The following is a 26,006-nucleotide window of genomic DNA, read 5'->3' as shown; positions in this document are numbered from 1 at the left end:
AGATGGGAGTGGCTCAGTGGGAAGAGAGGATCTAGGGTGCGGGCTGAGCAGTTTTGATTGAGGGAGGAACTCTAGGAGCATCCCAGCCTGGCGAGAAGGTTGTGTTGTTGTTCATTTCCGTGTTCATAAAACCAAACCCTGGGAAGCGGGTGGATTTGGACTCAGAAAGCAGGTTAGGAACAGCTCCTGTTCCCAAAGTGACTTCTCAAGCTGCTGAAAGCCCCTTACCTTGGGATTCCCTGTATGTCTGTTATTTTGGGATGGATGTCAGCAACCTGAACTCCATGCTAGGCAGGTTTTTGTGGTGGACTACAATATACACACAAGCAGCCAGTGGCGCAGACACATGCCCATAGAGTAGGAACGCAGGCACGCTCCAAGACACACAGCCCATGTGGTATGAACAGAGGCAGCCACACGCAGACAGATGCACACATGTTGTACAGTCAGGCAGCCACATACAAAAGCATATGGCAACAGCACATAGCAGGCATAAGAGATCTGGAGAGACATCCACCACGGACTTACATGCATAGGAACCTGGATCCATGCACAAAAATATACAGGTGCACATGGTACATCAAGGGAAATATGCCTCTGCAAAGGCAGCCACAACACCCTGCACACCCAGACATGTACACACAGCCAAGCACATGTAGCATGCACCCCTATAGCCGTGTGCACATGACAGGCACACATTGCCATGCAAAGACATGTACACCCAGGCATGCACAAACAGCTATGCACACACAGTCCGCCCCCAGCGAGACACTGTGCATGGAACGATTTACATTCACAAAGAGTGAAAAATGTCAAGAGCATGAGCTTCCTCCCCCTTCCCCGCTCCCCCCGCCTCCCCCCGCCATCCTGAGTGTGTCTGCAGTAACACAATGAGCCCCTGAGGAGCTGTGAGTGGAATCACTGAAGGAAACTGCTGGCTGTGCTTCCTCTCTTCAGCCCAGCCCTGTCCTCTGAACCCTGCACACAGCGGCTGGAGCCATGGGCATGTCTGCAGAACAGGAGGAGGACTCCCGCAGCCCCAGAGGTAAGGAGAACTGCAGCTCGAGGGAGGGCAGCAGGGCGCAGGGCTCACGCAGGGACTCCCTGCACTGGAGTGACCATGGGGAAACCTGGCTCCAAGTCTGGGGGTGGGGGGTCTCAGTCATCTGTCCCTGGCCAGGATCCTTTCCCAGTCAGGGTGGGGTAGGCTCTCCTGCCCTTTGCAGTGAGGATGGGGGGTAATCCCCTGCCCCTGGGGGGGGTGTACATCTCCTCTGCCTGCCATCTGGGTACGTTTAGGATCACTGCCTCTGCCCTGCCCTTGGGAAGAGAGCGATGGAATGGAGCAGGGGGCTTATATGGCAAAGCATCTATTCCTACAGTGCAGGTCAAGGTATTAGGCCGGTGTTATTTAAATATCCCAGGACTGGGGCTCCCTTGGGAAGCGACTCCACAGTCTCACTGGCAAGCAGCTTTCCTCCGTAGCCAGCCTGCGTCCTCCCTTGCCCCTAATCACAGCCCCGTGAGCGACCCTGTGAATAACCTCTCGGCCTGTGCAGCGCTCCCACCCGGCAGCAAGCTGCCGCCACCTCTGCCCCGTGTCAGCTGGTTTGTCCCAAAGCTCTCTCACGTTCCTCATAAATCCATCTCCTCCTGCCCCCAGACCCTTGGGCTGCCGTTCTGCCACTCTCCTGGGCCTGGCGGTGCCCTGCCCTGGCAGACGCTAGGCGTGGCCACCGTGTCAATAGCTACTGCCAATCCCACGGGCCGCTGCGTGGGGGGAGCTGCTGGCAATGCGGGGACATGGAAGTGACAGGAGAGGCAGCACCGAGTTTGGGGAAGAATCTTGTGCCAGCCCCTCGCACACCCATGGCATCATCAGTGCCTGGCCAGGAGAGCAGCAGTGCTGGGAGAGGCCAGGCGCCAGGCAGCGTCCCCAGCTGGGTCTGCGCTGCTCCGCAGACGAGGGGCGTAGGACCTGGGGAGGGCGGCTCTGGTTCACAGATCCCGTCTGAGTCAGGCACACAGAACCAGGCTTGTTAAGAGCCTGAAGAGACACCCAGGGCCAGGCGTCCTCCAACATGCCTCTAGGTTGGTTCGGGGACCTGCATTTCTCCCCCACTGTGTCTGGAGCTGGGGCAGCGTTCAGGGCACTCCTAGTTTCTAGCTCAGCTGAGCTGCCCCTCCCTGGCACGGTGCTCAGGGGAGAGGCCATAACCAGCTACTGGAGAGGCAGCGGTGGGTGATGCCGGGGGAGGGGCAGGCTCCATGCCCAGTGGGTAGGACTGGACTGACCCCAGCCTGCCCCGTTCCCTGCTTGGTCACTTAGTCCTTGCCAGCTGCGGCTGTATCTTTCCTGCTGAGTCACTACCTCGCTTGCAGGCCCCTATCGGCGGCTCCCAGACGGCAAATCCACAGCACGGGGCACCTCCGTGCTCTGTGCAGCCATCATACTGGGCGCACGAGCTCTGGGGCAGCCAGGAAGGGGCTGTGTGGAGTAGGGCCGTGCACACAGGCAGGCAGAGGGACACTTAGCAACTCCGTCTGGCTGTCCCCATGTGTATGTGTCCATCCCTAGGTCCCCATACCCTCTGGGGTGTGCCTGTGCACACGTGTGCCTGTCTGTCCCCGTCCCCTACTGTGCGTCTGGCTGGCCTTAGGCTCATTTTTCTAGGATTTTATAAGGTCTCTCACCATGGTAGTAGCTGAGCGCCCGTGTGTCCCCACAGCCTCATGTGTGCCTGTTTGTCCCTGTCCCCATGTCCGTTTGTGCAGGCGTGTGTACATCCACACCCTGCTTCCTGTGCCTCCATCCTGGGGAAGCAGCTGGAGTGGAAATGCTCTTCCTGTCTGCGAAGGAGACTCCGGTTTGTTTTCTTAACTGATAACGTTGCCCCTAGATGAGGAATGGCCAGAAGCGGAGAAGGCTGAGAAGCTAGCAAGAGGAGCTGCTTTGAAATGGGCCTCGGGGGTGTTTTACCGCCCCGACAAGTTGGAGGGTCTGGGACACTACCGGAGCCGGGAAGCCCAGCGGAACAGCTCGATCCAATCCCGGCTAAAGGTGGGTGCTCGTTGCAGGGGGCCTTAGGCCCAGAGAGGCCTGGGATTCCTTACCCCAGGGGAGCTTTTGCCATTTACCAATACTTAGTCCATTTGAAACCAATTCTCAGCTGGTGCTATGCAGGGTAGGTTGGAATTGTTCATGGCGGGAGCACAGAAACATACCGGAGCCATTACAAAGTACGAAAACACCCCAGGACCCTGCTCAGCTTTCCCAGAACCGAGCCCAGGGCTTTTTCTGGTTCTTTCAGGAAACTTGCCTTTAGTGGGAGAAATTGCAGGCCTAAAGTCAGAGGCATTTTTGGAAGAAGCCGCAGCTTGTAGGAAAAGGACCGCTGCTCTCTGGCTGGAACCTCTCCCACCACAGCAAGGGCAGGCTGCAGCGATGGCACTGAACTGGGGCCACGACCAAAACGCACGTCTGTCCCGAATCACAATGACATGGCAGAGGCCAAGGCTTTCTGATCACGTGCCCGTGACTTGACTTACTGGCCTGTGAGCTCAACCTTTCAATGTAAAAAGAAAAAAGGGGTGGGGGAGGGGGCAACTGACTAATAAGCATCACTGCCAGCACCGGCTCCTCACCAGAATGAGCAGAGACCCAGGCTTCATCCCTGGGCCCGTGCCCAGGCAGCGGAATACCGCAGTTCCTATGCTGGGGCAGCGGGCAGGGGGATGCCAGGGGGTGGAGCTGCTGTTCTTTGCTCTTCTTGGAGACAATCTCCTGGCTGGACTGGCTCTAATGTCTAAACCCAGTAGCCATGCGGAAGAGAGTGGGTACGGAATGGGATGGGATTTCTGGGTACCGCCATGGCACGGCAAACTCCCCCAGGGCCACGGCGGCTGTGGCTACGACATGCACCTCACGATTAACATCTGAAGGGGGCAGCCCACTCCCCAGCCCCCCAAATCGTCATCTTTCCCCCACCAACACATCCTCCCCATGGACATACCCCTCCCACACAGTACTGCAGCTACCTGCCCCTCCCTTGGTATTACTCCCAACCTCCCTGCACCCACCGACCCCTCCCCCAGTATTACACTGACCCTCACTGTGCCAACACTCCCCTCTCCCAGTGTTAAGTCCACCCTCCCACACTTGCTGCCCCACCAGTATTGCTCCCATGCTTCCCACACCCACATTATACTGCCATTAGCAGTTACCATAAAAAAGTCTCTGGATCAGAGAGCAATTATGGATTGGCAGGGGTCTGGAGGGGCTGTGAAGGGAGTGGTCAGGGGAGTAGGGGGTCTGGAGGGGCTGTGTAGGAGGTTTAGGTGAGTGAGGGGGTCTGGAGGGGCTGTGTAGGGTGGGGTCAGGGGAGTGGGGGGGTCGGAGGAGTCTGGAGGAGCTGTGGAGGGTGGGGTTAGGGGAGTAGGAGGGTCTGGAGGGGCTGTGTAGGGTGGGGTGAGGGGAGAGAGGGGGTCTGGAGGGGCTGTGTAGGGCGGGATTAGAGGAGTGGGCGGTCTGAAGGGGCTGTGTAGGGTGAGGTCAGAGGAGTAGGGGTCTGGTGGGGCTGTGTAGGGTGGGGTGAGGGGAGTGGGGGAGTTTGGAGGGGCTGTGTAGGGTGTGGTTAATCTGGAGGGGCTATGTAGGGAGGGGTCAGGGGAGTGGGGGTCTGGAGGGCTGTATAGGGTGGGGTGAGGGGAGTTGGGGGGTCTGGAGGGGCTGTGTAGGGTAGGGTGAGGGGAGTGGGGGGTCTGGAGAGGCTGTCTAGGGTGGGGTCAGGGGAGTGGGGGATCTGGTGGGGCTATGTAGGGTGGGGTGAGGGGAGTCGGGGAGTCTGGAGGGGCTGTATAGGGTGGGGTCAGGGGAGTGGGGGGTCTAGTGGGACTGTGTAGGGTGGGGTCAGGGGAGTGGGGGTCTGAAGGGGCTGTGTAGGGAGGGGTCAGGGGAGTGAGGGTCTGGTGGGGCTGTGTAGGGTGGGGTTAATCTGGAGGGGCTGTGTAGGGAGGGGTCAGGGCAGTGGGGGTCTGTAGGGGCTGTGTAGGGTGGGATGAGGGGAGTGGGGGGGTCTGAAGGGGCTGTGTATGGTGGGGTCAGGGGAGTGGGGGGTCTAGTGGGACTGTGTAGGCTGGAGTCAGGAGAGTAGGGGTCTGGAGGGGTTGCATAAGGAGTCGGGGGGTCTGGAGGGGCTGTGTAGGGAGGGGTCAGGAGAGTGGGGGTCTGGTGGGGCTGTGTAGGGTGGGGTTAGTCTGGAGGGGCTATGTAGGGAGGGGTCAGGGCAGTGGGGGTCTGGAGGGGCTGTGAGAGGAGTGGAGGGAGTCTGAAGCTGCTGTGTAGGGTGGGGTCAGGGGAGTGGGGGATCTGGTGGGGCTGTGTAGGGTGGGCTAGTATGGAGGGGCTGTGTAGGGAGGGGTTAGAGGAGTGGGGGGTCTGGAGGGGCTATGTAGGGTGGGGTTAGGGGAGTGGGGGTCTGGAGGGGCTGTGTAGGGTGGGGTGAGGGGAGTGGGGGTTCTGGAGGGGCTGTGTAGGGTGGGGTCAGGGGAGTAGGGGGGGGTCTGGAGGGGCTGTGTAGGAGGCACTGGGGGAGCATGGTGGAGGTGGGTAGGTTCTCCCCATATCTCTGGGGCTGGACATCGCTCACCATCCCTGCTCTGTGTGTTGCCAGTCGACCGTGCAGTCCCACCTCGAGGGGGTGAGCGCCGGGCTGGAGCAGCTGCGCTCGGCGGCTGGGGACGTGCGGAGCGTGCGTCAGGACCTCTGTGCCGTGCGATGGCACCTGCTGGGCAGTGCCGAGGGCTTCCTGAGGCTGGCGCCGCTGCGGGCTGTGGTGACGGAGCACGCGCAGCTGGCTGCCGTCGTGCGGGCGCTGCCCCAGCTCTCCTCAGGTAAGGGGCACCGAGCCAGGCTTCAGCGTGCCCTGGTGTGCGGCACTGCTCCTGCGCGGGCGCTGGGCCTGGCTGCCCTGTTGCCTTGAGCCCCGCAGGTGGCTGAAGGAGCCAGGTCCTGGGCCGCTGTCAGGCAGGTGGCTGGAGGGAAGGCCCAGCCTTGCTCCTAACCGCAAGAGCACCCAGCCCCACGAGGGCCTCCCCAGGCCCAAGGCTTCCCAGGGCTCCGCAGAGTTGCCCCACAACGGCGCAGGCCTGGCTACGCCCTTGTAGCCACGTGGTCTCAGCAGACGGACGCGGGTCTATGAACAAAGTCCCCATTGGCAAGGAGAGGGGCGTGGGCACAGCGGCGCCTGCCAGGGGCATGTCTTGCTCCCACAGAGTCCCAGGCATGGGCCCTTTTGGCCAAGCACGTCCTGAGAGTGCTGCTGCCTGTCTGGCGACAGTAGGACCCAGGTTTTCTAGCCAGGAGCTCCCTGCTCAGGGAGTGCCAGTCCTGTCCTGTGCCCACCCCACCATCTGAGCAGCTGCCCAGCATGGTGCCGGGCACAGGCAGGCAGCTAACACTGCCTGTGGGGGGCCGCAGGAGGTTTCCAGGGGGCCTGCTCAGAGGGTGTCTCTCCTCCTCGCCTGCGCTGAGCGTGGGATCCCATGTGCCCAGCGCTGAGCCCTGCTGCCGTCCATGCAGAGCAGCCGGGCGCCAGCTCCCGTGGGGTCCAGACTGTTGGATCTCTCCTCTCCGCACAGTACACGAGCTCCTTGCCCAGTCCCTCCGTCTCCTCCACGGCCAGCAGCTCCTGGAGGCCCACGCCGGGCTCATGGCGCTGGAGCGCCTGCGGGAGGAAATCACCTCCCAGCTGCACAGCAGCGGTAGCCTCCCGAGCGACCAGGCCCTGGGCGTGGTGGAGTCCTTCTTCGCTGGCCTGCAGGAGCTGAGCGACGCACTGGCCCAGCAGCTGTGGCACATCGTGGGCGGCGGCGTGAGGCTGGTGCGGGAGGACCCAGCCCTCTTCGTCTCCGCCGTGCGGATCATTGAGAGAGAAGAGAGTGTCGATGATGCCCTGCTGCTGGGTCCCCATGCCAACCGCTTCCCCGCCCCTGGGCGCCCCAAAGCCTGGAGGCAGCGCTTCTACCAGGTCATGCAGGAGACCATCGCTGCTGCCCACTTCAAGGCTGCTCATGTGGACGTGAAGGGCCCGGGACTGGGCCGGCACCTGGCCACGCTGCAGAGCAACATCCTGGTGGAGCTGCGTGTGGTGAAAGACCTGATGGTGCCGTGCTGCCCACCTCACTACAACATCCTCAGCATCTGCACCCACATGTACCACCAGGGCCTCTCCGACTACCTGCAGGACATCCTCAGCAGGGACCTGGACAAGCAAGAGATCTTCATGCTCCTCAGCTGGGTTCTGCATGTGTACCAGAGGTCAGTGCCAGGCTGCGGGGGGAGCTCAGGGTGTGTGTGAGGAGCCCTGGGCTGGCGGAGAGGGTGTGTGTGTGTGTGTGTGTGTGTGTGCGCGCGCGCACCCGTGGGCATGTGAAAGTTCGATTTGGAAGTCATCCATCCGCCTGGAGCATGTGGTGTTATTCACTGGCTCCTCTTGTTCCTACCCGCAGCCCGGAAATGATGGGTCACCCAGACCTTCTCCCCGAGGTGGACGTGTCAACTCTGGGCCCCCTGGTGTCCCCAGAGGTGGTGGAGCAGATGGAGAGGAAATATGTGGGGAAAGTCAAGGTGAGTGAGCTAGGGAGGATGTGCTAGCAAGTGTCCCACGCTGGGCTAGTTACCCATTTTGGGCCTAGCAAAACCTGAGAGTCGAGTCATGACAGTGTGTCTCTCCCGCCCGCCGCCCCCCGCCACACAGAGCGCTGTGTGCTCTGCAGGCCCCTCCCCCTCGTTCATTCGCCCTCTGCCCCATGCCAAGCTCCCTGCAGGAAGAGCCCATTCCGCTGCCCCCGGGTTCAGCTGTGTTAATATCTAGTCTTAGATAACGTTACATGAGGCTCGGGGGCTGGCACACAGAGACCTCAGCCTGCTTAGTCCCACGGCAAACTCAGCAGTGACAACCGTTGTAAGCCTTGGTTGAAGAGACAGACAAGAAGGAAGGGTGGAAAGGTGGGAATGACTGTCCTTCCGTGGCAAAGAGCAGAAGTTAGTAGGGATGGGCTGGAGCTGTTGCTGCTGCTGGTATAGTCCGATCCTGTTTGCGAGAAGACAAAGCAAGACACACAAAAGGGGAGAGGACAGAACAGCAAAGAGAGAAAATGCAGCATGTGTCTCGGGTGCCGATTCTCACTGGTAGCCTGGCTGCTGGAGAAACACGGGCCCAGCCCATGGGCCGATCAGCCGCTCCGAGATCTGGCAAGCTGGTATTAGCATTGGGCTGTGCAGGGCATTGCTTTTAACTGCCTCCCTGGTCCCTGGCTAACAGCAGTGTTGCAAACTCTACCGCGTCGGCCGACTAAGCCAGATACTTGTGGGACAGAAGGGAAGAGGAGAGAGGTAGGGAAGAGGAAATTCAAGAGGGAAGGAAAAGGGGAGCGGGAGGTGACAAACTCTCACCTCCCAGCTAGTGTTCAGGATTGATCTGGGTCCCTTCCTCTGGCCCGATCAGGTCAGAACCCCTGGCACAATGACATCACGATGGATCCTGGGAGCCCAGGAGACAGCAGGGGTGGCAGCCATGATGGTGAAGCCCACTCCCTCCCTTTCCCCCCAGCGTCTTTCGAAGGCCCCCAAGGGAGCAGTGGGTGGAACAGCCCAGCCCAGAATTATTCTGTGCACTAATTAGGCTTCATTTCCGACAAGCCCATTTTGGTTAATTGATTACCCAGCTCTCTTGTCTACCAGGCCTGAGCGTGACACAGGCCTTGAGTTCTACAAACCGGGCGCTTGGGTTGGGTGGACTCAGGCTCCAGCTCGTTTCGCGCCGTTGCCCACCACCACAAGTTCTTGTGATCCTTCAGGAGGGTTCTGCCAGCTCCCAACTAAGGCAAACGTGGAGTTTCTGCAACCGCTCTCATTGCTGAGAGTTTTCCTCCTTAGCTTCCACTGTGGCCTCGTCCCCAGCTGCCCCCCGTGGGCACAGCCCCTCTGTCACTGCAGCTGTGCCCTGCTCCGGAGCTGCTTCTCTGCCCTGCGCACCCTCCAGCCCACGGCCTCACCCCCCCAGGCCAGAGCGACTGCGGGGGAACAGAGACAAATGCTGCTGCCCCCTGAGCCGGGCCAGCTAAAGAACATGCCCTTGACCTTGCCTGCCCTGTGCCCGCTCCCTCAGCACCACGTCAGCAGGATGCCTTCCTTTCGCAGCACATGGTAGTGCTGCTTGGAGAGACAGTCCTACCCGCCAGCCTGAGCCATCCTCTTCTCTGCTGTGCCCCCATCCCCTGGCTTCCCCCATGGGCACAGGCCCCTGTGGTGGGAGACACCTCCACTAGCAGGCGCTAGGGCACGCAGGGAGGCACATCGGCGAGCTCTGCCAGGTGTGGCACCGGGAGCTTCGTGCCCTTCTGCTTTGAATCCAGCCGGGTGCCCCACAGGCACTGGCACCCAGACAGCACTGGCTGTGAGGAGAGGCCCGTGCCAGTCGCCAGCCGTCGTCTTTGGGCTCAGGCTGCTCCATGCTTTGCCTAGGGATGGCCAGGCCACCCTAGCTAGGGATGCCAAGGCTGGGCTGCCCTCCTGGCCGGCGGCTGGCCTGCGCTGGCACTCCAGGCCTGGCTCACCGCAGCCCTGTGCACCACTCCCTAGAACCAGGCAGGGAGTCCTATAGCTTTGAGTGAACGGCGCTGGGAGCCGGTTCCTGGCCCCGGACATGGGGGCTCTGCGGAGGCAGTGCAGGGAGTGTAGCTGGACGTGGCTCCTGCCTGGAGCTTTTCCTCTAGCTCTGCAAACCAAGGCTTATGGGAAAGCAGATCAGTTTGGGGGAGAGGGGGCTGGGCCGTATCTCAGGAGCCCCTTGAGCAAATAATCCCAAATGTTCACCCGGCCCCTGAGGGGGGCAGCCTGGTCTGCAGCCCCATCTCACTGCACACGCGTGTCTGTAGAGCGGCTCGGCTTTAAACATCAGCCCCGTTGCAGTCTCAGCAGTAGGGCGGCTGTGGCCACCCCAGGGCATTCAGAGATCCTGCAGCAGAGCAGGGTCCCGGCCTCCCGTCTCACCTCTTTGTCCTCCCGGCGGGCAGGCCAGCGTGACTGAGTGGATGCGGCGCACGCTGGAGGTGGAGCTCAAGGAGTGGTTCCGAGAGGAGGAACCAGAAATGGACCATCTGGGCTTCTTCCAGTCTGCCCTGCCCATCATCGTCATGCAGGTGGGGGGCAGGGGCTGGGACTGCCCTGTGAGGGGGCCAGGCAGGGGGTGGGAGTGTCCTGTGAGGGGTCGGGCAGGGCGGGGCAGGGGGCTGGGACTGCCCTGTGAGGGGGCCAGGCAGGGGGTGGCAGTGTCCTGTGAGGGGTCGGGCAGGGCATCGGGGTGGGAATGCCCTGTGAGGCCAGGCAGGGCGGGGTAGGGGGCTGGGAGTGCCCTGTGAGGGGGTCAGGCAGGGGGCTGGGAGTGCCCGGTGAGGGGGCAGAGGAGGGCAAGGGGCCTGGCAGTGCCCTGTGAGGGGGCCAGATGGGGTGGGAGTGCCCTGTGAGGGGGTCGGGCAGGGCATCGGGGTGGGAGTGCCCTGTGAGGGGGTCAGGCCGGGCATCGGGGCTGGGAGTGCCCTGTGAGGGGGCAGAGGAGGGCAAGGGGCCTGGCAGTGCCCTGTGAGGGGGCCAGATGGGGTGGGAGTGCCCTATGAGGGGGTCAGGCAGGGGGCTGGGAGTGCCCTGTGAGGGGTCGGGCAGGGCGGGGCAGGGGGCTGGGAGTGCCTTGTGAGGGGGTCGGGCAGAGCATCGGGGCTGGGACTGCCTTGTGAGGGGGTCAGGCAGGGGGTTGGGAGTGCCCTATGAGGGGGTCAGGCAGGGGGTTGGGAGTGCCCTATGAGGGGGTCAGGCAGGGGGCTGGGAGTGCCCTGTGAGGGGTCGGGCAGGGCGGGGCAGGGGGCTGGGAGTGCCTTGTGAGGGGGGTCGGGCAGAGCATCGGGGCTGGGACTGCCTTGTGAGGGGGTCGGACAGGGGGTTGGGAGTGCCCTATGAGGGGGTCAGGCCGGGCATCGGGGCTGGGAGTGCCCTGTGAGGGGGTCGGGCAGGGCATCGGGGCTGGGACTGCCTTGTGAGGGGGTCGGGCAGGGGGTTGGGAGTGCCCTATGAGGGGGTCAGGCAGGGGGCTGGGAGTGCCCTGTGAGGGGTCGGGCAGGGTGGGGCAGGGGGCTGGGAGTGCCTTGTGAGGGGGTCGGGCAGAGCACTGGGGCTGGGACTGCCTTGTGAGGGGGTCGGGCAGGGGGTTGGGAGTGCCCTATGAGGGGGTCAGGCAGGGGGCTGGGAGTGCCCTGTGAGGGGGCAGAGGAGGGCAAGGGGCCTGGCAGTGTCCTGTGAGGGGTCGGGCAGGCCATCGGGGTGGGAATTTCCTGTGAGGCCAGGCAGGGCGGGGCAGGGGTCTGGGAGTGCCCCGTGATGGGGGTCGGGCACGGCATTGGAGCTGGGAATGCCTTGTGAGGGGGTTGGGCAGGGGGCTGAGAGAGCCCTGTGAGGAGGTTGGTCAGGGCATTGGGGCTGGGAGTGCCCTGTGACGGGGTCAGACAGGGGTCTGGGAATACCCCGTGAGAGGGTCGGGCAGGGCATTGGGTCTGGGAGTGCCCTGTGACGGGGTTGGGCAGGGGGCTGGGAGTGCCCTATGAGGGGGCAGAGGAGGGAAAGGGAGCTGGTAGTGCCCTGTGAGAAGCTGGGCAGGGCACAGGGTGCTGCCCCCAGCCGCGGTTCATTACCCAAGCACTCTTGGCACATCGGGCTTTCCGCCTGCAGAGCTGTTCTGTGCCTTGGGCCCGTATCGCTAGGGGTCACCTGGAACCCTGGGGCACCTGCTCCTCCCTCCATGCTTGTGCCCTAGACCTTGCACTGGGCTGGCCCATTTCTGGGCTCCCCGGAGGACCTGCCTTTCCCCCCTCGGGAGGTGACTCTGCCGGAGGGTCAGTCCTGCCGCTCCTGTACTGATTGGGCTGGGGGATTCTCCCCTGCGGTAGCTGGGCTGTGCTGGGCTAGGGAGGTTGCCCTCATGGCTTCTCAGATCCCTGGAGGATCTGAGCAGCACCAACCTCCCCTGCCCTCTGCCCTGCCTGGCACTGGGGCAGCACAGGGATGAGGCCAGCCAGCCCAGGGCTGGGGGCCAAGGCGTCCAGCCTCACGAGCAAGCAGCGCCGGCGCCCCGGCCGGGGATGTGGGGGGAGCCAGTAACCCCACTTCCTGCTCTCCCTGCTCAGATGCTGGATGAGAACATCCGGGTGGCGTCCCTGGTCACGGACTCTCTGCAGCAGAAAGTTTACGCTATGGCCATGGACGAGCTGGAGGCCTTTCTGATCAGGTCAGTGGTGTCCTTGGGGTGCCCCCCCACCCCACTTCCTGAGGCCTGCCTTCCAGGACAGGATGGCAAAGGCTGGCGGAATCCCATGCTGCCCATCTCGGGTGGGGGGCAGGCCAGGGTACTGCAGTGTCTTGGAGTGCTGGGCCATTCCAGGGTCGGGCACCCAGGGGCTGGGGCGGCCTTTGGATCTTGCCCTCACTGAGCACGCCTTTCCTGGGTACTCAGCCCACGTCCCCCCAGCCTCGTGCCATGGCTCCTAAGGACCCTCCCCCTGGGTACCTCTCCGCAGCCCCTCTCCCTCTCCCTCCATGGACCTTGTTGGCCTTCTCCTGCAGGTGCTGGCGCTATGTGGGGCACAGCGGGGACAGCCTGGCTGCTGCATGGGAGGGGGTCAGGAGCCCTAGGTGTGCCCCATGGCGTGTCCTGTCCCCTGCATGGGTGGGTGGGGCAGGGTGAGACGGGGAATAAGGAAATGTGACCCTCGTTGTAGCGGGATACATCCCCTGCTCCCCCAGCTCCCTGGTGACTGCGCAGCATCGCTTGCTCCAGCTGATTCAGGATCGGGGCCCTGTGCTCCAGCCTGCCCAGCCCCCCCCCCCCACACACACACACTGGGATGCCCTGCGCCAGGAGCTTCCAGACATCAGCACCACGGAGTCTGGATCGCCCAGGCTGAGCACGTGCCAAGCTGTGCAATGCCCGAGGGGCACCAGGCTGATCTGCACAGCCACTGGGCTCTGTGCAGGGCTCAGAGCCCATTTCACAGCCTCACCCACCCAGGAAAACCCAGGCCCCCAGCGGCTGCTGCCAGGGGCAGAGGGCTCCCATGGAGAGAGTCTCTGGTGCCCTCAGCTCCAGGGCCGGTCCCCTCTCTGCCAGCCCTCATGGTCCCATGTGCTGCGTCCTAGCCTGCGAGAGGCCCTGGGGGAGTGCGGGAAGGAGCACCAGAAGGACCGATCCATGCCCAAGCATTACATCTCCTACCTGCTGGCCCTGCTCAACAACAACATGGCGCTGAGGTAACCTGGCAGGGGACTGGCAGCTCTTTCCCTACGACCCCCCCTCTGCCCCCACGCTGGGCACAGATTCCGCTCACTGCTACCCCAGAGCCCCCGCCCCCAAGGACACGAGACCCACTGTTTCCCCAAAGCCCCTGCACTCCCGTCTTGGCTCTGACTCCTTCCCCAGAGCCCATATCCTCACCATTAGGCCTGATTCCCTGCCCTCCACTCCCTGTTCCCCAGAGCTCCTCTCCCCTTTCTCCAGAGACCATGCTCCCCTTCTCCCAGGCCCTCTGCCCCAGCTGTCCATCCCTCAGCTCCTTCTTTCTCCTTCCAGCTCTTCCATCTCCACTCTGCACCCTGGCAGTGCATCTCTGGCCAAGCCCGCTGAAATCCCCTCCTCCCTGCAGACTGCGCTGGACAGGGCCCAGAAGAAGGCCTGCCGGCTGCTGCTGGAGGAGCTGCTGCTGGATTTGCAGGTACACACGTCCAGGAGGGGCTGCAGGCCGGGAACAGCGTAGGGCCAAGAAGTGATTCCCTGCAGGAGTTAGCCAGTTTTTAACCGGGTTAATGTGGGCCCTGTTCATTTTAGATCATTCTAGTTCAGGGGTCGGCGACCTTGCAGAAATGCTGTGCCGAGTCTTAATTTAGTCACTCTCATTTAAGGTTTTGTGTTGCCGTAATACACTTAAACGTTTTTAGAAGGTCTCTTTCCCTAAGCCTATAATATGTAACTAAACTATTGTTGTATGTAAAGTAAATAAGGTTTTTAAAATGTTTAAGAAGCTTCATTTAGAATTAAATTAAAATGCAGAGCCCCCTGGGCAGTGTGAGTGCCACTGAAAATCAGCTCATGTGCTGCCTTCGGCACGCGTGCCATAGGTTGCCTACCCCTGTGCTAGTTTATTAAACAAACATTGTGCAGTACCACATCAAACACCTCAAAAAGTCAAAGTATATTACGGCACCGCCATTACCCTCGTCAACCAAACATGTGACCACATCAACAAAAGGGCTCAAGTTAGTTTTGATAGGATCAATTTTCCAGAAGCCCATGTTGATTGGTATTAATCACATTACCCTCCTTTCATTCCCTACTGAGTCTGGTATCAGCTGCTCCATTATCTTGCCTAGCAATTGATGGCAGGCGATAGCAACCCAGGTCAGCCCCTTTACCCTTTTTAAAATAGGGCAGAGCGATAGCTTTCTTCCAGTCGTCTGGAGTGTTCCCACTGCTCCAAACTTACAGAAAATGGACATGGATGTGCTGCCCCACAGACCCGGCGAGGCTAGGCTGCGCTGTGAGGAGAGGCAGTCAACCAAGACAAAAGGGATCCTTTTAAATTCTTAGGACTTTATAAGGGAAAACTCCCATCTTGTACCAGGAGCATAAATAATATAGACTATTGCAAAGCCTTACTACAGCACAGGTTACCCACTCGTTAACCTCTGTGTACGCCCTGTGCTGCTAGTACCAAATGCAGTGCAGTCAACAAGAACAAAAGCCATTTCTTACCAATAACCTGTGTCACTTCGGAGCAGAATCAGCTTTTCTTCTCCAGGGCTGTAAATCCTGGCCTGTTTTTTGCTTCTCTTCGGCTTGAAGTGCTCCATAGATTCGATATTCCTGTGCCTGGACCTCTTTCCACTGAGTTTATCCACAGGCGGGGGCTCTTCACCTCGCCGGCCCTCATGTGTCCATTAGGCACCTTTAGGGTGACCAGGTGAGGGCAAGAAAATATCAGGACACATGGGGGTGGGGCGGTGTTTCCGCTGGCAGAGAGAAAAAAGAAGCCGAGTGCTACCGGTGGAGCAAAATATCGGGACAAATTGTGTCCAGACCGCGACAAACACCTAAATATCGAGACGGTCCCAATTTTATCGAGACGCCTGGTCTCCCTTAGGGACCTTTGAACTATATCCATCAATAGACGTTCAAATGGTCCCTCTGTCTGTCCATGTCCTTTAGGGCCCTTGTGGGTGGGTCTCGTTTGCTGCTTCCAGGATCTGTCTGCAGGCAGCACAGCTTTCCGCTCAGTCCCTTCGCACTGGTTCCACTGCCGTTCCTTTTTGCCTTGAGACTCTCTCCAGCGTGGCCGGAGGTTTTATTTCCCTCTCCGGCCCTGCTCTAATAGGGCTGCTCATGTACCCAGCTCTATTTCTTCCCGCTACTTCCGACCTGCAACCTTTCCTATTTCCTTCCTGCCTGCCTCCTGCTCACTTCCCAGTTCCCTGCATTTGTTCTTCTGTTATTTTTATCACTTCCCCTCCTACCCCAGTTCCAGTTCACCCGCTAGCTCAGCACCTCAAGTCGTCTCCTTCTCGAACAGCTTTTTCCAACTGATCCTGTGGGTGGGTTCCAAGCCCCCGGCCCCTCCCCGGATCGAGCTGCCCTCTCCTTGGCTGTCTCCTTCCCCAGGGCAGCATTCGGTCCTGCTAGTGCAGGGGGGAGGGGTACCACACTAACAGGCCAGCAAGCTCCTCGGCCAGCTCTTTAAAACTCTTGGATGCAAGTTATCTGGACCTGCTGATTTAAAAGTACCTGTCTTGAGTAGCTGCTGTTTAACCCCCCACCGAGATACCAGTGGAACAGGAGCAAGGCAGTCTGGATGGGCTTGAGCCTCCGCGTGACGCCGTGTGGCTGCTGTGTATGTTTCAGCCCCTGTACGTGCAGCTGCCGTCCCGCAAGTGGCTGTCTGGGGCCCAGCTGGTGAACAGCATGTGCGAGGTGATCGACAAGTACATGAGAGACTTCTCCCACGTCAGGAACCCCGTCTTCAAGGTACGGCGCTCCAGAGGCGCCAGGGGCCTCTCCTTGTCGAGCCGTTTGCGTGGAGTTGGTGTGGCTGGCTCCCCTTGGCGGGGTGCTGAGCATGCCCTCTGCACACTGGGGAACTCCAGGAGGCAGGGTGCCTCCCACTGGGACTGCATTAGCCCTGTGCCTGTTGGTGGGGTGGGAGCAGGGCCAGTGGGATCTGGAGATGCTGATGGGGAGGAACTGGCCTCCTGGGGGTCAAAGCAGTTGGTTTTCAGACTGGAGCTGCCCCTCTGCAGGGGCCAGATGAGGTAGAACATTCCTGCGTCCTGGCTACGTTCCGAGGAGCAGGTGACCGTGGAGGCAGCAGCTCTCCGCAGGCAGGAGCAGCAGTGGCACAAGGGGTAGCCCCAGAGCGATGGGCTGGAGAGCAAGCCAGCCCTGCCCTCCACCCTCAGACCCTGCCCCACGTGGGTAATGGAGTCAGCTGGCATAGCCCAGCCACGGGGAAGGGAGCAGGGCTGGACAGTGAAAGCAAGGAGGCTGAGGGGAGCAGGTTGGGGCTGGAGAGAGGAGGGGAGAAAGTGGGGGGCAGGGGCAGCACTGGAATAACCTGCCCCAGCTGCTCCTTCCTGGCCCCAGAGTGCCCAGCTGCTGGAGGGCTCTCTCTCCCCATGCCCCACAGATGCAGACATGGATGCTGTCTGTAACCTTCAGGAGGCCTGCTGGGCTCCTGGCCTGTCCCGGCTGATGGGGCGTTGCATCTGCCTTGGGGAGATTGTGGGGGTCATATCTTTTATTAGACTAGCTTCTGAAAGTGAGCAAGACGAGCTCTCCAGCTCCCCAGAGCTCTTCCTCAGGTCTTCAGCTTTGGGAGACAGCTCGGTTCACTGCTAGGAGAGGCCCCCGACGCTCAGCCACCCATTCCTGTCCCAAATTGCACCCCAGTGCTGCCAGCGCCACCCCTGGGGGTGCCCTACGCACTCCTTCCCCCTCCTGCCGGGATCACCCTGCAGCTTCATCCCTCCTGTAGGCCACCCAGCCAAGCTGCTGTAGACATGTAGCCCTTCCCCTCCCGCGGAGCCGGGCCTGTCTGCTCTCCTCACGCAGAGATACCCAGGCTGCTGCAGGTGCTGCTGAGGGGTGCCAGGGGCTGCCGTGGCTCCCTGCCCTGTGCTGCCATGTTGCCTGGCAGGAAACCCACTCAGTCCACACTGCTGCTGGCTACGGTTGCCCCATGTCCCCCCTCTCCCCTTCATGTCTTTCTGTCTCCCGCTCTCCCCTCCTGCCGGGGTCTAGTTCCTGCTGGCCGAGAGCGAGCACCTGGTCATGAATCACTACATGCGGGCACTCATGGAGAAGAAGATGGTGTGCCGGAGTGCCGAGGAGCGGATCCAGCTCTCCACCCGGCTGCTCCAGGATGCCTCCCAGCTGCGGGAGCTTTTCCACAACCTGGTGAGGGAAGCTGCAGCCCCAGAGACACAAGGTCAGGCCTGTGGGTCAGTACCGCCAGTAGGCGGTCATGGCTGCCAGCTGAGATGGAGGCAGACAGAAACATTTCAGCCACACAGGGAGAGGGAATTGTCTGCTGCCCTCCCCAGTTGCAATTCATAGTCGTTCACACTGGCAGGGGGTGATCATGGGGCCAGGGAAAGCGTGTGAGAACAATTCTCGCCTGGTGCATCTAGGACGGGGTGGGCAAACTATGGGCCAGAGGCTGGATCCAGCCATTTTAATCCAGCCGTTGAGCTTCTGCTGGGGAGCGGGGTCTGGGGCTTGTCCCGCTCTGGTGCTCCAGCCGGGGAGCAGGGTTGGGGTCCACTATGTGTGGCTCCCGGAAGCAACGGCACGACCTCCCTCTGGCTCCTACAAGCTGCCCCCGCCCCAAGCACCACCCCCGCATCTCCCATTGGCCGGGAATCACGGCCAATGAGAGCTGCAGGGGAGATGCCTGCGGACGGGGCAGTGTGCTGAGCCGCCTAGCCACGCCTCCACGTAGGAGCCGGAGAAGGGACATGCTGCTGCTTCCAGGAGCTGCTTGAGGTATGTGCCACCCAGACCCTGCACCCCTGAGCCTCCCTCCCACCCCAGCCCCCTGACCCAGCTCTGATCCCCTTCCCACCCACCAAACCCCTCAATCCCAGCCCGGAGCACCCTCCTGCACCCCAAACCCCTCATCCTCAGCTGCATCCCCAGCTGGAGCCCTCACCCCCCTACATCCTCCAAACTCCTCGCCCCTAGGTCCACCCCAGAGGCCACACCCCAAGATTGAGCCTGCACACTTTCCTGCACCCCCAACCTCCTGCCCAGCCCTGATCCCCCTCCCACCCTCCAAACCCCTTGGTCTCAGCCTGGAGCACTCGCCTGCACCCCAAACTCCTCATCCCCAGCCCTACCTCAGAGCCCGCACCCCCAGCCAGAGCCCTCTGCCCCCCCGCACCCTATTCCCCCACCCCAGCCTGGAGTCCCCTCCCGCACTCTGAACTCCTCCTTTCTGGCCCCATCCCAGATCCCGCACCCCCAACCAGAGCCCTCACCCCCTCCCACACCCCAGCCCCAATTTTGTGAGCATTCATGGCCTGCCATACAATTTCTATTCCCAGATGTGGCCCTTGAGCCAAAAAGTTTGCCCAGCCCTGATCTAGGATATGGGAGACCCAAGTCCCTGCTCCATGTGCTACTGAAATATACAAAGTAACACAGCTTGAGACAGCCCTGCTGCAGAATATCCCATAGCCCACTGGATAGGGCACTCCTGCAACCAGGCAGACCCCAGTTCAAACCCTGCCTCAGGGAACTGAAACTGGATCTCCCATGTGCTAGGGTCGCATGCTACCCACCAGGCTTAAGCTGATACAGTCACCTCTGGCCGCCTCCCCCACCGGCCGTTTTTTGACTCACGTCCTCCTTTCCTTTGCCTTCTATCAAAATGCCTGAAATCAAAACCAGTTTTTCTCATCAGGTCGAAACGTTGCCTTTCGACAAGCCTGGAACCTTTCCACTGGTTCGGTTTGGTCGAAACTCTTCGGTGACCATGACACAGATTCACGAATCCAAACCAGCGTTGTTCGGCAGCTAACCATTTTGCCCAGATCGGGTTAGGAGGCACCCCCTCAATGCTAGGCCGAGCCAAGAGCTGGCTGCAGGAGTTTGGATCGCCCCTCTCTTAGGCCTGTGGGGCGGGAGTCAGGCATGGGCACATCAGCCCAGAGAGTGCTGGAGGATTCTCTGCACCCTGAAGTCTTTAAACCACGATTTGAGGACTTCAGTAATTCAGATATAGGTCAGGGGTTTGTTACAGGAGTGGGTGGGTGAGGTTCTATGGCCTGCATTGTGCAGGAGGTCAGACTAGACGATCATAATGGTCCCTTCTACCTTAGAGTCTATGACTCTATGACAGACACTGAGCTGCACCCATGGGCATCAGGCCTGGCTGCTGAGCGTGTCTGGTGAGTTCTCTCCAGCCGGTGCTGGGGGCCAGCCTGCTGGCACAATGCTGCTCTGTGGCTCCCTGGGGCGGTGCTGTTTGTCTGGCCTGCTCCTGATGCTCCCTGTGCTGGCTGGTTCCTTCCTGCAGGGCCTGGCCGAGAGCGAGCAGACCCTCGAGGTGATATTTGCCCTCCAGGAGCTCATCCGCCTCCAGGACCCAGCCTTGCTCAGCCTGGAGGTCCTGGGATTTATGAAGAAATACCCCGACATCAGGTAACAAACCCAGCGCGACGGGAAAGGTCCGTTACACAGGGCGGCCATGGGGCGGTCCTGCCCTGCCAGTAGGGGGAGCTGCCTTCACACGGGCTGTCTCCGTGTAAGCCTGAACCCCCACCCCATGGCATGCACCTCTCCAGAGGTATTCGCAATCCTGTTCATCGCTGATAGCCACAGGACAGAGCCTCTAAGCACAGCTACGGACAGGCCGGCTGGCGCTGGCCACTCCACCCAGGCTCACCTGTGGGCAGCACAGAAGAGAGAGTCACTGAATCGGTGCGGCACAGACTGGCAGAGAGCAGCCCCTGGGTCCTGGGGAGATTGTTTCCCCTCTGCTGAGCCCAGCCCAGAGCCAGGTGCCCATTATGCGATGATTTTCACAGGAGTTTGGTTTTATTTCCAAATGTTGACCTTTTGGGCTCCCCGCCCTCTTTCGTTCATTTTGGCCCCATGCGAGATAAAGCAATGACTGGTGGCCAGGGGTGGGGTGGGGGGTGGATCTCACCCTCTCTTTCCTTGTGCTACGCTCTGACTCTTCTGGTGGCGGCGAGGGTGGTTTGAAAACTCCCAGCACCGAACAAAAATGGAGGGATAAAAGAAAAGAAAAGACATTTCCCTGAAGAGCCCCCACTCCTCCTTTCATTCACTTGTGCTCAGGGGCCAAAGTGCTGAAAGGAGAGAAGCGAAATGGCCAACATTCGATATTCCAAATCAGCCCAAACGAGAACATTTGGAAGAAAGAAAAAAGGGTGATTTTGCTTTTGCAAAAAGTCTATTATTTAGCAACAAATGCTCGAGCTTCGGTTTGTGGCTTTGCTGGCTGGGCGCCTCAGCCTGCCCCAGCACACCGGACGCAGAAGGAGGAATGCAGCCGCATGACTAGGGACTTTCCAAGTCATGGTCCATTTTGGTAAATTTCATGGTCAGAGCCTTTCAAAACACTTGAATTTCAGGGTTTGAGATACTGAAATTGTAAATGTCACAGTGTTTGTAACCATGGGGGGCCTGATCCAGAAGAGGGTCACATGGGGGGCTGCAAGGCTAGTGAGGGGGGGCTTGCAGTATTGCCACCTTTACTTCTGTGCTGCCTTCAGAATGGGCGGCTGGAGAGTGGCAGCTGCTGGCCAAGAACCCAGCTCTGAAGGCAGCGGCGTCGCCAGCAGTAGCACAGAAGTAAGGGTGGCAATACCATCGCATGCCATCCTTATTCTGCACTGCTGCTGGCAGCCACTCTGCTGCTGGCTTCTGGGCTGGCTGCTGGCGGCCTTCTGCACTGCTGCTGGTGGCCTTATTCTGCACTGCTGCTGGCTTCTGGGTTGGCTGCCTGGCCAGCAGCCACTGCTCTCCTGCTGCCCAGCTCTGAAGGCAGCACAGAAGTAAGGGTGGCAATACCACGGCCCCGCTACAATCAGGGCCAGATTTACACCTTATGCATCCCTAGGAACAGTATCTTCAGTGCCTCGCCCCCCCCCCCCCGCCTTCACTGACCTCTGTGTTTTCCATAAAAACTGAAACTTTTAACCCACTTTTCACTTTTAGGTATCCCTAGAACGCTGGCACCCCTAGGCATGTGCCTACTGTGCCTTACTGGAAATCCGCCCTTGCCTACAATAGCCAGATTTCGTGGGGGAAACCAGATTTCACCGTCCGTGACATGTTTTTCACAGCCATGAATTTTGTAGGTCCCTGCATAGGACACCTGGAGGAAACAGACGATGCTGTGGGGTTCTCCCCTCAGTGCAGTACCCGTCACTCCAGGCGCTGCAGCGTGCTGTCAGTCACTTCAGGGGGACCTCAGAGGTGTGGGTTTGAGAGGAGGTCCCACATGTGAGCTCCCGGGGCCCAGGCGGTAGCAGCAGGTAAGGGGTTCGGTGTCTCAGTCTCTGGTTTCCTGTTCCCCACAGCGACGAGCACATCTCCATCCTGCTGGATCTGCGGGGCGACGTCTCCAAGGAGGTCCGGAACGTGGTGCTGGAAATGATGGCACAGAATCCACAGTCCCTGCCCGAAAACTACCAGCCCATCTTCAGCAACATCCTGGTCCCGGCTCCGGAGCTTCCCTTCTGCCTTCGCAAGGGCAAGTGTGCCTGAGACACGCACGCCGCAGCCCGGCTGTCTGCAGCCTGCCCTGGCCAGTGGTTTCTCTGAATAACTGACCTCTGAGAGGCCCTGGGTGGGGCTGGGCAGAGACACTGGGTCTCTGCCGTGTATGAGGCACTGTCTGGGCTCCAGAGACGTGGCAGGGAAAGCCTGGGCTTCAGCCCTGCTGTGCAGGGAGGAGAGGAGAGGCTTCCACACCTATTCCCCGGTGGCTGACACCTTGGCACCTGCTTTGCTGGCGCCAGGGAGCCCTCAGCCCACTAATCTCTGGGCCACATAACCCTGGATGGGCTGAACCCAGCTGTAGGTCTGGCCCTAAACTATTAAACCACCAGATTCAGCTCTGTCCATTTGGGTCTCCAGGCCTCTGCTCCAGGCTGCTTTCCAGCTGCCCCCTCTGCTCAGCCCTCCCAGGGTATGTGCAGCCCAGAGCCTGCAGGGGGGATGGGCCAACCAAGGCAGGCAAGCATGGCAGCATCACAGAGCTATGGGAGCAGAAAGGGAATTTCCCCAGGATTCCATCCCCAGGTCCAGCCACAACTGCCCTTCCCCTCCCCTCCCCACTCCCATGCACTGGAGCATGCCCAGGGCAGTCTGTTCCCAAGCTGTGCTGGAGGCCAGCTCAGAGCAGGGCCTGGCAGGGTCTAACTGGGCTGGGCAGAATTCAGTTCCTGGTTTATAATTCTGATGCATAATATTGATGTTGAAGCATTTTTTTATTTTGATCTATTTAAATGTTCACAGCTGCAGAAAATGAGGGGGGAAGGGGGGAGTCAGACAGTGGAGGGGTCAGACAACAATTATTTAGTGACAGTGGACGTTGAGATTCCCCCAGTTAAAGCTTTAATGCCATTATGAGACAACCCGTCAACATCCCAGAATATACACAGTAAAGACCTTTCAATCAAACTCAAAGCCGAACTTCAGCAGCGTTGTTCTTCCTTTGCCGATCAGTGCATTTCAGTGATTATCGAGGGAAATGTTTTTCATTGGAGTGGGGTGAAATCAATGTGTACTGACATTTACCAGTTCAAATCGATTCCTTCCCTGCCTAGTTATTATAACATAGACAAATCCAAACAGTCTTGCAGCTAGAGTTGCCAACTTTGTAATATTTAAATCAGACACTCCAGCTGGCGTACCGGAACCTCCCCTGCCCCACCTCTTCCCTGAGGCCCCACCCCTGCCCCACCTCTTTTCCCCAAGGCCCCACCCGCATCACTTCTCTTCCCCCGTCACTCCCTGCTATTCCCTTGCCCGGGATCATGGGAATGGCAGTAATCAGAGCCCAGTGCAGAGGTTGGATGATCCATCCTGAAATAGCATGGCTATAACATGTCGTTCTGCTACTCGCCACGGTCAGGGTAGGTGTCTCTCAGCAATGGGGTGGGGCAGGGAAAAGGAAGGAGCCCCACTACATGGAGTAAAAGGAGGAAGTTCTCCCCAATGGACATGTTGGGTTTTCGTAGGGTGCTGAAATACCATTGCCAGGAGCAGAGGCGCCGACTCTGGGGCTGGAGCACCCATGGGGAAAAATTAGTGGGTGCTCTGCACCCACCAACAGCCAAGCTCCCCTCCCCCATACCTCACCTTCTCCGCCACCTCCTCCCCTGAGCGCGCCGCCTCCCTCCCAGCTGTTTGGTAGCATAGCAAGCTCTGGGAGGGAGGGGGGAGGAGTGGGAACATAACCCCCTCAGGGGAGGTGGCGGGGCTGGGGCAGGGATTTGGGGAAGGAATTGGCATAGGGCAAGGAGGGGGCGGAGTTGAGGTGAGAACTTTGGCAAAGGGGTTGGAATGGGGCGGGACAGGGGTGGAGTTGGGGCGGGGTCTTTGGGGAAGGGGTTGGAATGGGGGTGGGGTCTTTGGGGAAGGGGTTGGGATGGGGGCAGGGGCAGAGGGGTGTTGAGCACCCATCAGGGTGAGCCAGTCACTTACCTCACGTCAATGGATGCTCAGAATCTCACACCAAAGACAACACTGACAGTCAAGTTCTTTGGGAAACTAGCTAGAGATTTATTAGCTAAGAAAAAGGAAGGAAAGTTAGTCAAAGGTTAAAGCAGGTAAAACACATTACCGGTGAATTCAAGTTTGTAAGTCCAAAATGATAGCAGGGGTGGGAAATCTGCTAGTTTTCTATACATCTCCCTGGGTGGCCCAAAGGGTTTTGGGGGATCTCAGTCCTTTTGTTCAAAATCTCCCCTATCCGAATTCACCAGTCCCGAGATGGGTTAGGAGAGAGAGGTCTTTGTTCTCTCTTTTTATACCTTGACCTTTCTGGCTGGAAAAATCTTGGTTGTGTCATGGGCTCAGGCAGTTCCAGGGTGTCTGTACTTTGCCCTCAGGGCTTCATATGAAATGCATACATCCCATCTGAGGTGTCTCCAGGAGTGACACACAGAGGCTTTTGTTTACAGTTCCTTTGTTATTCCTGAAGAGAGAACTTATGGGCATGTCTCAGACTCACAACATATAGCAACATTTAATAACTCCACCCACAATGTCAATACATGTTATAACAAGATACTAATACTCAGCAGATTATAGTTTTTCCAGCAGTGCTTCACAGGGCATACGTCGTACAAGAAGTATCACAATTTTCTCAAAGTGGTGACTATATTAGTGTAGATGGTCAGTGCACCTGAGAAAAATGGAAGAGGTCGGATAAGCAGCCTGGCTGTGATGGAGGACGCTGGGGCATGGTGAGAACAAGAACTATAGGTATTGAGCTGACAGGGCCTACGGTTTGGGACTTTTGTTAGACTATTTGCACAAGGTTTTTGTAATAAACTGGTCCCAGGAGGGATATTTGTTGAAGTCAAAGCCTGAAATGGAGTCCTTTGGGTTACTCAAGAGGAAACTGAGGCAAGGGGCCACTTGTGGGGCCTGGGAGGAGGCTACTCATTACAGTGCCCATCCATCCATCAGTATCTTGGCACAGGGACACAAGAGGGATCATCTCCAGTGCTCAGGAAGGACGCAGCTGGGACACTCCAGGGAGATCTGGCTGGCCAGCAGACAGGCCAAGCACAATTTGACTGCACAGATTGGGACCTCGGTCTGCTCTGACTATGAGAAGCGTGACCGTATCGTTGGTAAATGTGCCACCACTGCCGTTTGTTGCGGCTACCCCGACTGAACCGCAAGGCCAGGATGTGGGCAACCCAGAGCCTGGTGAACCCTGAGCCAGACAGAGCCACAGTGTCCCCAGACCACGTCCTTCCATAGCTGGAGGAAGAGCCTGAATCTCTGGAGACTACCCAACCCAGAACTGATTCAAATGCCGGTAAGTATTGAAATGAAGCGTTGAACTACACCGAGGTGTGGGTTATACCTGCCAGGGTACTGTACAGACACTATCATATTGGTTCTCTGCCTCATGGCTTTTATCTCCACCTCTGGTGCTCAAAGGCCATGTCAGAGACTATCCAGGCTCTCCAGTCCTCTTCATGGTCACATGGAAATAGAGCCAGCCCGTAACCTTGCTACGTCCTGCCTCACACACCCTGACCCTGCTCCGCCTGGTCGGCTTCCCCACCCGCCAGAAAATGGTGCCATCGCATAGCTTAATGTGGAAGAAGAGTGTTTTAGGTACAGACACTTTTCTGGTAAATTACCTTCATCCCGCACCCTTAGTCTTAATTTTTCGCTAAACTGGCATCATAAGGCCGAGGAGAGAAAGCCAGAGCGCAAAGGCCATTGGGCTAGCAAGAGGTAACCCATGTTTCCGGAGCACATGGCCTGCTGCTAAGCTTTCACAGCAGTGTGGTTGGTCAATCTTTTTCTTTTTTCAGCGTTAACAAAGTTCATCTTGGTGTCTGACTCTGTACTAGACACAAGAGACATGTGAGTCGCATTCGTGGGTCTGGGTCTTGGGCCCTCCCTTCTATGGGGAAGCGTCACTGACCTACTATCCACGCAGACACAACAACAAGTGCAGGGGTGGAGGTGTGTGGGTGGGGTTGGTGCATGGTTGTGCTTGTGCGTGTAGGTGGGAGGGAGAAGGGGCGGAAGCACCGTCCCATCCCCATTGCTCACAGGGGGAGAAGGGGCAGCTCCACCCTTAGCTGCTGGGCTCCTGAGGGGTGGGGAGAGAACTCTGCCTGCCTCCTG

General features: G+C 59.2%; 1 protein-coding gene across 7 annotated transcripts; it reads left to right on the top strand.

The window, feature by feature from the left end:
* Positions 1-854: 854 nt before the first annotated feature.
* Positions 855-22,812, top strand: EXOC3L1 (exocyst complex component 3 like 1). 7 transcript variants are annotated; one of them, XM_030581722.1, is made up of 13 exons: positions 856-1,045; positions 2,901-3,061; positions 5,673-5,892; positions 6,640-7,318; positions 7,510-7,627; positions 10,078-10,203; positions 12,235-12,335; positions 13,244-13,354; positions 13,674-13,815; positions 15,996-16,118; positions 17,391-17,577; positions 19,669-19,793; positions 21,701-22,812. In XM_030581722.1, the coding sequence occupies exons 1-13, from the start codon at positions 1,000-1,002 to the stop codon at positions 21,950-21,952; spliced, it is 2,391 nt and encodes a 796-aa protein (XP_030437582.1). In that variant the 5' UTR covers positions 856-999; the 3' UTR covers positions 21,953-22,812. The 7 variants fall into 7 exon arrangements, with proteins under 7 accessions (XP_030437588.1, XP_030437582.1, XP_030437589.1 ...); XM_030581729.1 differs by having other exon boundaries at positions 857-1,045; positions 7,006-7,318; XM_030581727.1 differs by having other exon boundaries at positions 857-1,045; positions 17,391-17,546.
* Positions 22,813-26,006: the final 3,194 nt, after the last annotated feature.

Source organism: Gopherus evgoodei, chromosome 12, assembly GCF_007399415.2.
Source record: "Gopherus evgoodei ecotype Sinaloan lineage chromosome 12, rGopEvg1_v1.p, whole genome shotgun sequence".
In the NCBI taxonomy this organism is placed as follows: domain Eukaryota; kingdom Metazoa; phylum Chordata; order Testudines; family Testudinidae; genus Gopherus; species Gopherus evgoodei.
The sequence above is the reverse complement of the archived record's forward strand: the minus strand, read 5'-3'. Positions and strand labels throughout refer to the sequence as shown.

Excerpts from the sequence above, each read along its gene's own strand:
- EXOC3L1 (XM_030581722.1), top strand. The coding sequence starts at position 1,000 with ATGGGCATGTCTGCAGAACAGGAGGAGGACTCCCGCAGCCCCAGAG. Across the intron at positions 13,355-13,673 it reads AACAACAACATGGCGCTGAG|CTCTTCCATCTCCACTCTGC; the intron begins GTAACCTGGCAG and ends TTCTCCTTCCAG. Across the intron at positions 13,816-15,995 it reads AGCTGCTGCTGGATTTGCAG|CCCCTGTACGTGCAGCTGCC; the intron begins GTACACACGTCC and ends TGTATGTTTCAG.